The sequence below is a fragment of the Suncus etruscus genome, chromosome 9 (assembly GCF_024139225.1).
Source record: "Suncus etruscus isolate mSunEtr1 chromosome 9, mSunEtr1.pri.cur, whole genome shotgun sequence".
NCBI lineage: Eukaryota > Metazoa > Chordata > Mammalia > Eulipotyphla > Soricidae > Suncus > Suncus etruscus.
Window position 1 is genome coordinate 48,905,603 of NC_064856.1, and position 15,098 is coordinate 48,920,700.

The 15,098-nt window shown below is 45.9% G+C and overlaps 1 protein-coding gene and 1 long non-coding RNA gene across 2 annotated transcripts in view; one reads left to right on the forward strand and one right to left on the reverse strand.

The window, feature by feature from the left end:
• Nucleotides 1-15,098, forward strand: part of LOC126018357 (uncharacterized) — a 112,250-nt gene that overhangs the window by 42,590 nt on the left and 54,562 nt on the right. The gene's annotated exons all lie outside the window — the stretch shown is intronic.
• The window catches only part of SLCO2B1 (solute carrier organic anion transporter family member 2B1), a 47,001-nt gene that overhangs the window by 7,529 nt on the left and 24,374 nt on the right, over nt 1-15,098 (reverse strand). Inside the window, exons 8-9 of the mRNA XM_049780275.1 lie at nt 5,258-5,360; nt 1,141-1,498 (exon numbers count right to left, since the gene is read on the reverse strand). Coding sequence (XP_049636232.1) covers nt 1,141-1,498; nt 5,258-5,360 — 461 coding nt within the window. The remainder of the gene's footprint in view (nt 1-1,140; nt 1,499-5,257; nt 5,361-15,098) is intronic.

Sequence of the window (15,098 nt, forward strand, 5' to 3'; positions counted from 1 at the left end):
TGTTTTCCTCCAACCTTTACTGTCTTGGTTGTGTCTGTGATGGGGTTTGTGGTACAAGGTACTACAGTACCTTGAGGGTAGAGCTGCCTCCATATGAGAAAAGGATAAGGGAGGAGGAGGGAAGAGGGCAGTGACCAGAGTATTTTTGGGCGGTGAGCTGAGGGCTTCTCCTCACGAGTAGTCACTCAGAAGAAGTGCCTGACATAGGGATGAGATGCCTGGGGATGGTGGGAAGAAAGTTAGGGAATTTTGTTGGTGTATTTGGGACAATCCAAGCCTGAAGTAGTTTCTAGAAAAATGAAATAATTCTGGAGAAGAATCCAAAATGTACTTTCCTAACATCCTCTCTAGGACAAGGGCCAGACTTGATCCCTATAAGGGAAGATGGTGCGTATGTGGGAAGATGTGCTGTGTGTATGTATGTATTTGGGTGTGCATGTGTGTATAGCTGTACATATATGAAAACATGTGTATGCATGCATGTGGGTGTGGATGTATAAGCACATGTATATGAACTGTGAGAAGATGCATGCAGATGTTCATGTGGGCATGCAGGTATGTATGCATGCAATGGGGGGGGGGGCAGAGCCATGAAGGAGAATGGACCTCTGAGGTTTTTTCCTCCTGGATAGTGGAGGTAAGTATGACTTCACAAAAGTCGAAAAGGAAAATAAAGTTAGGGTTACATAATAACAGAATTTTAGTTCTTGGTTCTACAATGAAAGAATCTTTTAGCCTCCAAATCAAGCAGTCCCAGGGCACAGACCCCCCTTAGCAGTCTTCCTGGCAAAAGCCTTCCAGCCTCAAACTCCTTTCCTGCCAGCTCCCAGGGCTACAGAGCTGTTTCCTCCAGGGCAGGCCTTTCCTGCGCTAGGGAGCAAATTTCCTTCTCATTGGGTTCTTCTGGGCCCCAGGTCCACAGGAGAGGTGCCCACCCTGCTCCTGCTGAAAGCTCTTCTTGCTCAGTAGTGCCTGACCATGCTTTCCTGGAGTATGTAAGAGAATTAATTCTCAGGGCTCATACCCCTGCCAAGTCGGGAGTGAGGGGATGGGGCTCAGGGGCTATCAGAGGCCTTTGACCCCTACCCCCACCCTACCCTCTTGTTTGCTCACTCGGCACTCACTCTCGCACACACTTACCCAAGCTGGTCAGTGACTCCTGCAATCCGGTGGGTGGAACAGCCCATGAAGAAGAGGGGCAGGCTGAAAATCAGGCAGAACATCGCCCCCAGCACGCAAAGCAGGGTGCTGTGCCTGGGTCCCAGGTGGAGGCGCTTGACCAGTACGCCGCCTACCACCACACCCAAGATGCCTGAGGGGATGGTGAGGCAGCCAATGAGCATGTTGGCGTAGGATGCTGTGACGGAAAACTGGCGCTCCAGGAACTTGGGCAGAAAGGTGGCCAAGCCCGCCACCGTGGAGGACAGGCACACCTGAGACAGGACCACCAGCAGGAAGATGGGGTGGCGCAGGGTACGAAGCAGCACCCTCGGGAATACTGTTGGGATAAATGGGAGGTCAGGATGGAAAGCCAGCTACCTCATCCATTTCTGACCCATTCTACCCTATTCCCTTAACTTCTGGAGTCTATCCCAATATGAGACAGCATTCCTGACACTGACCTCCCTAACTCTGATATATGTTTTGCCATTGTTCTTTACCCTAAAGACTACATGTTAGATTTTTCATTTGTTTGTTTGTTTTAGCCATTCCACCAGAGAGTAAAACTCCTTCACAGCAGGAAATTTTGTTTGTTGTGTTAATTGCTGAATCTCCAGAGCCTGGGGCATAGTAGATAGAAAATCAATATGGAATGGAATGAATAAAGGAATGAATGAATGAACATACCAACTAAAATTTAGTTACTAAATGGATAAAAGATGAAACTATTGGGGCCAATTCTATGACTTTCAGAGAATACCTGACAGATGGCTTACTTGGATAGAACATGTGCCTCACCTGTATGAGGCCTTGAGTTTGTTTTGGGGCCATACATGGTAATGCTCAGGGGTTACTCCTGGCTATACACTCAGAAGTCGCTCCAACTTGGGGGACCATATGGGACGCCAGGGGATCGAACCGTGGTCCGTCCTAGGCTAGCCCTGGCAATGCAGACACCTTCCCTCTAGCGCCACCGCACCGGCCCCAGAGGCCTTGAGTTTGATCCTAGGTACCTCACACACTCTGCTTCCCCCAGTACTCCAATTAAGAAAAACACACATAAAACCTTCTTCAGAGTAGATAAAGCCTGAGCAGGCTGGGTCCTGGGATGTCTTGGAGGACTTTCTGGGGACAGGGCCAAAGAATGGAAGGGTCTAGAGAGGTGGAGTATAGAGAGAGACAGAGCTCCTGGCAGGATCAAATGCATGGAGACAAGGAGAGAAGTAACTGTTTTAGGGTTAAGGATTCCCCCCTCCTTCCACCCAATCTTGCTAACTCCTAAAATGATGCCTTGTTTATAAGTTTCTCATCAGGCTCAACTCCTATGAAGGGCATCCACAGAGAGCAAGTGTTAGCTTGTTGTTCAGGGCCTTCAGCTCCAGGATTGATGCGAGACATCCTAGATGTGTGTACTATGATGTGTGCAACCCCCCCCCTCCGCATTAATAAGGGGGTTCATCCAGCAGGAGCTGAAATTAAACCTGGAAAGACTGAAGTTACTACACCCAGGCAAGGCTCAAGACATTCTGAAGCAGAGACACTGAAGTTTGAGATGTGGTGGGGTGTGTGTGGACTAGTTAAAGGCATCCTCTGGGCCCAGTGGAGATTTCTGTGTTACCGATGCAGTGGGTTCAATTGCTGCCAGGAGGGAGATTCTAGCTGTTCTAAGAGTTTTCCTAAAGCAAAAGGACTTCCTACCATGGAGTTATTTCCGTGGGAGCCAGAAGATAGAAAGAAACATTGCAGGCCAGCCCCCTGTGGAATTCCCTCCTGTGAGTCCAGGTGGACCTTCTAGCCCTGATTTGTCCAAAGTGGAGGCTTCAGTCAGTGTTGAGTAGGGACACATGTTCCTGAGTTCTGTGAACCCCAGGGAGCTGCACCAGTCTCCCTCCTGCTCTTAGGACCCTGGTCAGAAAGGGCCTGAACTCTGCGGGGCTGCACAGTTGCCTCACTACCTACCAGAGTCCCAGGCAGAGACAGGATGCACCCAAGTTCATGTGGATAGGGTAGTGCTGAGAATTGCTGGAATTTCCTGACTCCCCTGATCAGGATGTCTCCCTTACTTTCCTCTCCCACATTCCTGAACCCAACTCCAGAAAGGTCTCTTCATTTTGCCTTCCATCCTCTCTTTTGTGCTCATCTCTGCAGTGCCCTGTCTTCATCAGGGTAATTTTTCTCTGGACCAAATGCAGAATTCCCATAGCCAGGTCATGCCAGGGTCCCTGAATGGAGGTCAGGGGTATATCCAGAGGGAGGCAAGCCTGCCCTTAGCTGAACACAATCTCCTCTCAATCCCCACTCAAGCTGTCTCTCTCCTCTGAAGAAGACCCTACAGAATATAGGTAAGATTACTCTATTCAGGGGCTGTCTTCCCCATCAGGCCTTCTTCAGTTCTAGAGCTGTGTCTCCACCATCAGCCAGAGACTTTCTTCAACTCAGAGACTGTATTTCCCCCATCAGATAGGGATCTTATTCCTCAGTTCAGGTAATTGTGCCTCTCTCATCAGATAGGAGTTTCTCCAGTTCAGAGGTGAAGTCTCCATCATCAGACTGGAACCTTCCCCAGCTCAAGGGCTGTCTGTGTCTTCCCCATCAAACTGGCTTCTCCCATGATAGCAGGACTCCTTATCTATAACCATAGCTTCTCCTCCCTCTGCCTTCTCCCCACAATACCAGGAAGATCAAGGTCAGTTGGCCCCTCTAGAACTGTATAGGCAGCTCAGAGGGTCTGTATCCAGCCTTGCCTCTGTCTACTCTAGACTCAGGTAGAAGCTGAAATCATGGAGACAATCTGGCCCAGGATCCAATTTCTGCAGTTCACCCTAGGTTTCCTCTGGGCAGGAGCCCAAACAGTGATTAATAAACTCTTCCCTGGAGCAGCATGCAGGGGGGTTCTAGAAACTGGGGTGACCTGAGGTTAGAGAGCCCAAAGTCCTGCCTCTAACCTAGGGCCCTGAAGTCCAGAATGTATGTCATGGCATCCATCCACACTGCCCCCCCCCCCCACGTCCCTGAGGATCCTGGAGAACAGGGGAATGAAATTACTGGCCTCTCAACATCATCTTTCCCCCAGTGAACTCCCACGCTGGAGTCCTCAGAAGTTGTGAGGAAGGAGGTAGGAGTGGGGGGAGTCAAGCAACTCTTTCAATTCATTGGGCCTCCAGAATAACAGTGGTGCAGAGGTGACCATTGACATAATAATTGGACTTTATAGAAGTATATATATTTTATAGTCTGCAAAGGGCTTTTCGTCATTATCTGCTTGGATTCCCTGAACTGACCTGGAGAGAGGCAAGGCCAGGATTAATTATTGGCCCTGTCCCTAACCTGATGTGGGCTGGGGAAGGACAGTGACTTCTACTGACTGTGGTTGAGTGACCTGGGAAAACAGGGAGCTCTGTTCCAGTTTCTACTAGGACAGCACTGAGGTTGGACTCCCTTTCACTAACAGAATCTTTGCAAAGAACATGTGGTCATGACAGGGTTTGCAGACAGAGTTAACAAGTCTTAGGATGAAAGAAATATGGATCTTAGACCCTTGAACCCAGCCCTCACTGTACAAAGGGAAAATGGAGGCCCAGAGAGGAGCTAAACAGAGGACATTGGGTTTGGGTTCAAAGATACTTTTGCCTAGGACACAGCCTGAGAATGGAGTAAATATTTACTCCAAGTCTCTGGTTTGAGGGCTCAGTGGGGGCTGGGGAAAAAACAAAAAAGGGCTTAGAAGAGACAGCATAGGCCCTGACCTTTAAGAATCCACTGCACGGGAAGGGCTGGACAAATGCTTGGCAATCTAAGTGTTGGGGTAGGGGAGAAGCAGAGGAGAGGAGAGGAGGTGCAGCAGAGCCAGGCCTGCAGGAGGAAGGAGAGAAGAGGCCCTAGGCTTGGCCTACAAAGCTGAGGAAGATTTTGATCAATCGCAATAAAAAATGATGTGCCAGACATAGGGCATCGCGGGAGCAAAGATTGCTGGGGCATGTATGAAGAGGTCTGTCAGTGTGGAAGATGAATGGGGAAGGCAAGAAGGCCTGGGGCTGGCTTGGCTTCATGTATCCTTCTAGTCTGCCTCTCTTCATAGCCTACTGCGCTCACTGACCTTTGATGAACTGGATCACGGTCAGGTCTGGTGCCATCTGGGCTAAGCCCTCTTGCTTCTCTGGGGTCTCTCCAGAGGTGTTTTCATGGACGCATTTCTCATCCTGGGAAACACACAACCACAACCACACAACACACAATCAGCTGGATTCCAGGCACATTGTGGAGTTGATTGTGGGCTGGGGCCAAAAGTGCAGGTGAGAGAGAAGCCATGTGCCCCTGCTGCATACTTTCTGCCATTTCCTTGGTGTTCTGTTTGTTCTGATATGTAGCCAGTGATTTTAAAAGAGTGGATAAAATTTCTGTGGTTCAACTTTAGTCATCACCATCATTGACATTCTAATAATCACCCCAGTATCTTGAAAATGAACCCTATAATCACCATCATCATTATTTCTCTTGAGATCACAATCCTTCACCTTAATGTAGTTATGAATAAACAGCTGATATTGTCCTTCCTTTTTTTGTTATGTTTTATTTTTGCTTTATGTTTTGAAGATACAGTACGTCGTGCTCTGGACTGACTCCTAACAGGATTGGGTGCTGGGGATTGAATATTGGGTGCTGGAGGTTGAATCTTGGTTGACTGTATGCAAGGCATACCTTACCCACTGCACTGTCTCTTTAATTCTGATATTGTCCTTCTTATTAACATAGTTTGTCATGTTTCCATTACCAATGCAATCCTGTCATCCCACCTTCCAATCACCAGCCCCTCATGATGCTCAGAGTCACAATGGCCATCATCACGGCCCCTTAACTTGATCACTCTCCCTCCCACGTCTTCACCATCATCTGCATTACAATCTCAGTCCAAGGTGGTCACTGCAGTGAAGTCATTGCTTAGCTACCATTGCCAGGATGAACATTAGGCTCAGAATGGATGTGCCAGTAGATATTACCTTGATTTCTTGAGAGAGTAAACTCTCCTGATCTTACACAACAAGCTTTTCTGTGCTCTCCCAGATTAGTCTTGGCTCTGCAAGAGCAGATAATTATATTCTCTGTCGAAACTCTAGTACCTAGCACAGGCCCTGCAGTGATACAGTTGCTGTCTGATAAATCTCAATAAACATCAAAGAAAAGAAAATGCAGAAGAGATGGTTCCCAATGACTGACTGCATCCAGGGCAGACTCTTGGGAGAAAAGTGAGGACATCACGAGGAGAAGCTATTGTGTGGCAGACGTGCTCTTAGATTGCTGCTGGCCCAGAGCAGGCTGGGATTTGCATGGATTCCCTGGATGAATGGGCAGGGAGCAGAGTCTGAGCATGCCCAGCCTTTTGAATCTGTCTGTAGGAACCTCCTCATCCTTGCTGACCCTTATATGGGAGTCAGAAAGGTCAGAAGTTGGTATCTGGCTAATCAGAACTCAGATAGGATCTTAAACTCTGATGAGGAGGAAACTCTTGTTTTTACCACTAAACCCTGCAAGTTAAAGGGTTGGCAGAACGAGGCAGAAGAGTACAGCATGAAAGTGTCTTCCATCTGCTCTGGAAATTTCAGTTGTTTGTGAGAGGCAGGGGATCTACTGTGCATTCATGCCTGTGATTTGCACTAGCTAGGACAGAAGCCACTGGCCCCGCGTGGACATGGAGCACGGGAACACATATGGCATTTCCAAGAGTTAACAAAATGAATTGGAAAACATCTCATTATTTATATTGTGATATGTTAAAATGAGAATATCTTTGATCAGGTAGCTTAAGTAAATATATTACCTATTATTATATATAAATATAGCATATATATAATATAGCATATATATTTATATATATACTATATATAATATATATATATACCATATTTTCCGGCATATAAGACTTTTGAAACAAAAAAAAGTCAACCGAAAATCGGGGGTCGTCTTATACGCCGAGTATATCCCAAAAAATGTTTCAATACGCCGCTAAGTGAAAATTGTCTGAATATTGCCACAAAACGAATTTTCCAACTGGATCCTGCACCAATCACTGTAAGGCTGCTCGGATGCCTCTCTAACTCAGCCAATCCAAGCAAGCTTTTTATGCATGCAAATTAGACAATGTTCTGGACCCGAATCTACACTGTAGAAAGCCTGCTCAGATTGGCCAGAGTCAGAGAGGAAGTCTATGACAGTATAACCTTTGAACCTTTTCTTGTTGTGATCGGCTCACTGTGGTACATGAGCACAGGAACACATGCAGCACATGCAGCACAGGAACGTTCTGTCTGATACAGTGAATATAGGCCTAAACCTATGTTTTAACTGCAAAATTAGGGGGTCGTCTTATACGCCGGAAAACAGTATATATTAAGTAAATATAATTACCATGTATATTATTCTAAATGTTCTAGGAACCATGTTCAAAGTAAATAGAATTAATTTACACATGGCCCCTGTGATTCTTTGGCATGGCCCTTGTGCTTCTTTGGCATGTACTGCCTTAAAGAGAATCAGAGCCTCTTGTTGCTCCTTTCACAGAGCATGTGGGTGGCAGGAAGACCCCAGATGCTCAAGGCATGGGCCATCTGCAATGGGGCTGCCCACCTCAGAGAGTAGTAATACCCCCTCTATCCCATGGCTAACTCCAGTATTTATCTCAGGGAGAGTCAAGCTCTCCCACAAGACATATATGTGGGTTTCGACAGAGAGCAAGTAATAGAGATCCCAGTTCTTGGAGAAGTAGAGATACTAAACAGGGTTTGATTCAATTCTAAGTCTCTGTAAGATAGACAGAGACAGAGCTTTTTATTTCATGAGTTCTGCATCTGCCCAAAGTTCCTTCAGCTCATGTAAACAGGAAAATAAGCATGGTCATCTGTTTCCATCTTTACCAGCCTGGTCAGTCATGAGGCACTTTTCACGCCCATGCCCTGTGTTCCTACTACTTGCCCATACCACTCAGATAGAAGCATAGAGAACAAGGGTATCCCCAATATTTGAATCTATTTGAAAATAGATTGCTTGATTTTCTAAGGTTTGGTAAGTATATATATATATTTTTTTTTTCTTTTCTTTTCTTTTTTTTGAGGAGGATGTCATGACTAAAAACCCTATTACTATTTATATTGCAAAACTTTTGAGCATTCTCAGACTCTCCCCCATAACCTCCCAACCACACCAAATAGTTGCTGTCAATTTCTATATTGGGGGTTAGCTGCCATCTTGCATCTTTTAAACCTAAGGGGAAACTGGGGCCCTAAGAGGGAAAAAGTCACCTGTGAAGACATTAGTAGAGCAGGCCCAGGAACTCATGTCCTCTAGCAGGCCTATTGCATGCCCTAAAACACAGGATAGGGTGTGTAGAAGGTAGCAGAAACAGACTTTCAGAAACCAGAGGTTCAGGGAAGACTTCAGGGAGTTGAAGTTGGGATTAGAATAGGCAGAAAAGGAGGAGGTAATTTTTAGCAGTGTGTTATCCATTGGTGCTAGGGAGATGATATTCCTGCTTCAGTGCTTGAGCTTGCTCTGAAGCAAATTCAGGGATCAAGCCTTCATGCAAAGCATTTGCTCACCCCTTTGCACTGTTTCCCTATTCCCAGAGAGAGGTTCTCTGGAACAGAAACATAGAAGAGTGAACTAGGGGTATTGGGGGCTGCTTACTGTGACTGGGAGAGAGCTCCAGCAGGGCTGGAGCAAAGCCTGGGGCTTGGTATTTGAGGGCCAGGCTATGGGGGCCTGGCTCTGTCTTGTGGACTTAGAATTTCAACCATGCTCTGTTCTCCGCACTGTTAGCAGGTTTCTGTCTGCTGCCCTGATCTGTGGTGATGTTCTGACTAAGAATGGGCTTAGGAAGAGGAAGCGGTGGCCTGGGATCTGAGGTCTCTGTGGTGACCCATCTGGCTGAATCAGCAGCCCAGCCAGAAAACAGGGACAACTTCCCCTCCTGCATGATGCTGACTGAGCAAGCCCACAAGCATTGTAGGCTTGGGGCTCTGGACCTGGGCATGGGCATGATGCCCCACTGTCCTGGGCAGCAGCACCCAGGAGCAGTTGTCCATCAAGGCTCTGTCCTGGAGCTATGTCCCTACCAGTGGTCAGCAACCTGTGGCTCGCGAGCCACATGTGGCTCTTTACACTTTTAATTTGGCTCTTCTGTGTGCCGGGCAGCTGCTCCAGGAGTCAGGACTCTGCTCCTAGCCTTTGTCAGTGCGTGCCCTGTGTGGCTCTCAAAATAAATTTCAATCGTGGTTTTGGTGAGATTTGGCTTAGTTGGAAAAAAAAGGTTGCCGACCACTGCCCTAGACCTACAATTGTGGGTCCTCTTCAACCATCAGTTCTTGTCACTCAGACTCAGAACAAGGGAAGTAGCCAAGGGTGTGAAGCTGTTTTCTAATCAAGTGCAAATAACCAAGAGTGCTGAGCATCTGTGAGAAAAGGGACCCACTTCCTTATATAAGCTCCTGTTTACAGAGGACTACAGGCCCCACCTTGGTTCTCTTGGGCTTCCAGAGAGTTCAGAAACACCAGCTGTTCAGTTATCTATACAGAACCCTATACCAGGGGTATCAAACTCGCGGCCCACGGGCCGTTTGCGGCCCTCTGTACAACATTTTGTGGCTCTGCCCTAGAGAAATGTTTTTTTGTTTGTTTTGTTTTAGTTGTTTGGGTCACACCCCCCAATGTTCAAGGCTTACTACTGACTTTGCACTCAAGGATAACCCCGACTTTGCCTCCTGCGGCCCCCAGGTAAATTGAGTTTGAGACCCCTGCACTGTGCTCTCTTCCTGACAGCATTTGCTTTCCTTTCTCTACTCCAATTATATTAGATTCTACCCTATTTTTGTTTGTTTGTTTGTTTGTTTGTTTGTTTTTGGGCTATTCTTGCCAGTGCTCAGGGCTGACTTCTAGCTCTGTCCTCAGATAAGGTTCAGGGGACCCTATAGTGTACTTGGGATGGCCTTGTACATTGACTGACACAGCACTGTCCTACAGTGGCTCTTACTGAGTAAGGTATCAGTTCTGTCACAAAATCAGGGTATTTGATCTCCAGACTACAACCAACTGTGAACCCCTAATTCCCAGGGATTTATGAGGATTAAATGAGATTGTGCATACAAAAGATTTAGAGTAGCCTCTGATGCTAAAAAAAAAAAATTAAAAAAAAAAGAATAAAAAAAAAATAAATGGAGCTTCCTTTGCTGCTCTTGCTTCTAGAAATAAGTCTTTAGTGAAATATGCTGAAGTAGGGTAGAGTAGGTAAAGCTATCAGGCGATGGACCATTTTCTACCCATTCTACAGACAGGGAGATTTGAGGCTAGAGACTGCTGAGTCATACATCCTGTTTTAACATGCCAACATTACAAGAGTCAGAAAGATAGTAGTGTGTAAGGTGCTTACCTTGAATACAGCTGACCCAAAACAAAACAAACCAATCAAAACATCCCAATGTCTTCTGGCTACTATAAAAAATGGCTTCTACTTTGCCTGTGGCTACTACAAGTGAAAACTAGGGCCTCATAAAGGTGAAGTATATGCTCTCCCACTGAACTAGAATCCCTGCTTCCAAAACTGCATTTACTTTTAGCAGGTCCTTTTGGAAAACCCCGCTGCCTAAAGAAATTTCCTTATAACTTTGTCTTTTACCTTTTCTGTCTATATGCAGAAGATAGAAACATCACTCTTGTCTGGGGCCCCAAAGACCCCAGCACCTGGGGGAATCTGATTCTACCTCCCTGGGCCTTTCTTCTAGGTGCTCACACCCTCTTATCAGTGGTCTGGGTAGGCAAGGCAAGCCAACGACCTCAACAGCCTTGGGTGGAACAATGCCTCCCCCACATCAATATTTACTGCCTCAAAGCTGCTGCAAGCAGAGCATTGTGTTCTCAGTCCTTGGTTCCTTTTTAAGCACCTCTCAGCCCTTCCCTCCACACTCCCATCTCCAGTGTACTAACACGATGAATCCAGACAGCCAGACAGGTTCACAGTCAGGAGCCAGGGTACCAAGCCATCACGGCATGGAAATCTCTGCCAGGGTGGCTCAGGGATGATGCATTCTCAGAGTCCACAGGCACAGATGCATCCCCAGGAATCCAAGCTTCATGCTTCCCAGGTCAGACAGAAGGAGTAAATGATTTGTTCAGGCTCACTAAACTAACCTGTGACCAAGCCATGCAGAGACAAATAATGTCTGGCTCCACCAATTTAATCCAGGGCCTAAGGGCTGCCCTTTCTTCATTCAGACTTTGGTTTTTGTTGTTGTTGTTTTGGGGCTGCATTCGGGGGTACTCAGGTTACTCCTAACTTTGAATTCAGGAATTACTCCTGATGGTGCTCAAAGGAATGCTGGGTTGAATCCAGTTTGGCTTTGTGCAAGGCAAGTGCCCTACCTGCTGTATGATCTCTCTGGCACTGTGTTGTTCAAATTTTGGACTGAATATTCAAGTTTTGGAGACGATCCATGACCATCTGATCCAGACTCTCTTCTTCCTATGTGACCATTCCCATTTAGTGAGCTCTTCCTCAATTTCTGAAGTTCTCTCTCCTTTAGATGCTGGCCTGAACTAGGAAAAGCCAGGAAAGGCCATCTGTGCTTCTCAGCTGTCTTCTTTCCTCAAATTTGTTCCTCTCCAGGCCTATCTCGTACTGGCCCTTCATCATCTCTGGGAAGTTCCATAGAAGGGACTTTATATTCCAACAGTCTCTCTCCTGATGGATTCATTCATCCCCCTTGTCACCCACTGAAGCTCTCCTCCTATACCTCCTTATCCCTGGCTAGCTTTTCTCTTCCTGTACCAGAACGACAGCCCTGAACTTCTTGTTCATCTCTCCTCCTGGCTGCTAAGTGACTGTCAGACCTTGCAAGTCCTAATTCTTACTGACAGCTTGAACATCTTCTTTTTTTGTTTTGTTCTCTGTTTTTTGATCCTCCCAGCTATGGGTCCTCTGCTTCTGCAAGGAGAGATTTATAGGGCAGCCTTGTCTAGAGTCAGGAGAGGTGGGCCCCAAATGCCAGCTTTTCTAGGCAGAGCTATTTTCAGCCCTTTCTCTGAGGCCCCAAATTCTTAAGTTCACATTCCAGCAAAACTACTTAAATGGACTAGCCTGCCACCATAAATAGAGTTAATTTTTGCCACAAAATATTGGACAAGAATTTTTATAAACTGCACTTTTAAAATTATAATTACTGAAAAAAAGACAAGAAAATTAGAATTACTTAGCATTAAGAGGTGATGGAGATTTTTCACCAATCAATTCCTTAAGAAATAATAAGAAATATATACGGGGCCGGAGAGATAGCAGGGAGGTAAGGCATTTGCCTTTCATGCAGAGAGTCAGTGGTTCGAATCCCGGCATCTCATATGGTCCCCTGAGCCTGCCAGGGGCAATATCTGAGTGTAGAGCCAGGAGGAACCCCTGAGTGCTGCCGGGTGTGACCCAAAAACCAAAAAAGAAAGATAAACTAATTATAGCCAGAATACAATTTAATGGGGCCGGGCGGTGGCGCTGGAGGTAAGGTGCCTGCCTTGCCTGTGCTAGCCTAGGACGGACCTCAGTTCGATCCCCCGGCGTCCCATATGGTCCCCCAAGAAGCCAGGAGCAACTTCTGAGCGCATAGCCAGGAGTAACCCCTGAGCGTCACAGGGTGTGGCCCAAAAACCAAAAAAAAAAAAAAAAAAAAAAGAAATATATACGTTTTTATACTGAATTATAAAATTATATATTATAAATATATAAATATATGTATTATACTGAGATGTATACCAATTTCTGCCACAATTCTCTAAAAAAATATCCTCCCCAAAAATCGTATAATTAGAAGTGCTGTGAGGACTTTCATTCTAATATTTAGTCTTTGACCCCAGATCCTAGCAGAAAGCACTTTAGCCCTTTGCAATTTCGTAAACTCCCAACATCTGACACTAAGCTCCTAGATCTAAATCCCTGGTATTTCCTGGGTGATTGGAGATAACAGCTTGCTAGTCTTTCTGTTAATGGTACTGGAGGGGTGCCTAGGGGCCACCTCAATTGAGTCTTGTCTGGCCAGGCCAGATGGCTTAGTGCTTAGTCCTGAGGATATGATGCTGCTCAGAGTCTGTAGTGCTGGGGGTCCCCAGTTTACCCTGATAGGGCTTTGGAGACTATGTGGTATTGGGTGTATTAAACCTGGGTCAAGAATATACATATGCCCTAACTCCTGTAATATCTCCAATATGTAGAGGAATATCTTTCATTGAATGAAGTGGCTTGAGCATCTGGCTAGGAGGGTCACCAGAAAGATTTATCACTATAAGAAGCTGTCACTTTCACCCCACTCCTATTCTCCAGAGAGGGAAGAGGGAAGTCTAGGAGTGGAGATAGTAATCAGTGATTGAAAAGTTTTATGTGAGGACCCAGCCCCACAGTCCACAGTTTTAGAAGGTTCCAAGTTATTAAATGCTTCATTTATAAGGGGTAGAGATGGGAGAGACCTGTTTCCTGGGTCAGATGTTTCTGTGTTTGGAAATACATGGGACTCTGTGTGTATGTATCCATATGTTAGTCTGTGTGTGTGAATGGATGAATCAGTGTGAGTATGCCCCCAGCATCTGTGAGCTGTTCTCACAGGTGACCAAATGTAAGGAAGAATCAATCATACATGGTCACTTCTGATCTGTGTTCCATTTAGAAATTGTGGGTAGTGGCTGGAATGGTAGTATAGTGTTTAGGGCACTTGCCTTGCATGCAGTCAAGTTCTATTTCTGGCACTCCATCGGCCCCTCAATCCCCCTAGAAGTGATTCCTGAGCATAGATCCAAGAGTAAATCCTAAGTACAGTTGGGTATGGTCCAAAAACAAACAAAAATGTGGGTAACTTCAGGATTGGTGTCTCAAGTTGGGGGATAGGGTTGTTTTATAGGACTGAGGCTTCTGGGGTCTGATACTGTGTCTAGGTTTTTTTTTTTTTTTTTACCTGAGTTGAGCTGAATCCTACAAGACCAGTTTGGTATGGGGTTCATCCCACACACACATCTGCTTACTCACAGAAGAAACAAGGTAAAGAAAAGGGAACTTTCCAATCTTACACCTAGGAAAAAGGAAGCCCAAAGCACACACTTGCAGACTGTGATGGATGTATATGAGCTGTAAAGGACAACTAATGAAATTGACATTCAGTACAAAATATTGAGCTTTTATAGAACATTTATACTTTATCATTTTTCTTCATATTTGGGAGCAAATACTTGTATGCTTCTCAGGTCCTGAGTTTGTGGCTTCCTGAGAAACTTGGAGAGCCCTGCCTAGAACAATCTCTCCTGCCCAGTGATCCTGGCCTGTCTTAGCAGCTGTGATCTTACACCAAATAATAGCCTAACATGGACAGGCTTCAATTCTTTCTTGAGGAGACCTGTTGCCCCACGAGTGTGTGTGTGTGTGTGTGTGTGTGTAAGTGGTAGCTCAATGGGCAGAGCACATGTTGTACATATGGGAGGTTTGGGTTTGATCCCTCACACTATATTGTCCCCTGAGTACCACTGGAATAATTCTTAGGCACAGCCAGGTATGGTCCCAACCAGCACTACAAATCTAAGAAAAGAAATCTCCAAGCACCTGGACCACTGTCAATTACCAGTCAGTCTTTATGCCTACCTATGTCTGTTGTAAGCTCAAAGCATCAGTTCCTGGTGTGTTGTCTGCCACACAGGACACTCTATACTCATATCATTTGTCCCCTTATGGTCTCTGAGAAAGTCATGTTCATTTTTTTGTTTTTTGTTTTGGCCCGTGGTTCTAAGATCCTATTTATCGTTACAAACTCATAGAACACTCCTAGTAGGGATCAGAGGACCACATAAGATGCTAGGCATTGAACCCTGGTCAACACATACAAGGCAAGCACCCTACCAGCTGTACTATAGCTCCACCCCCAGGCCACATTCAT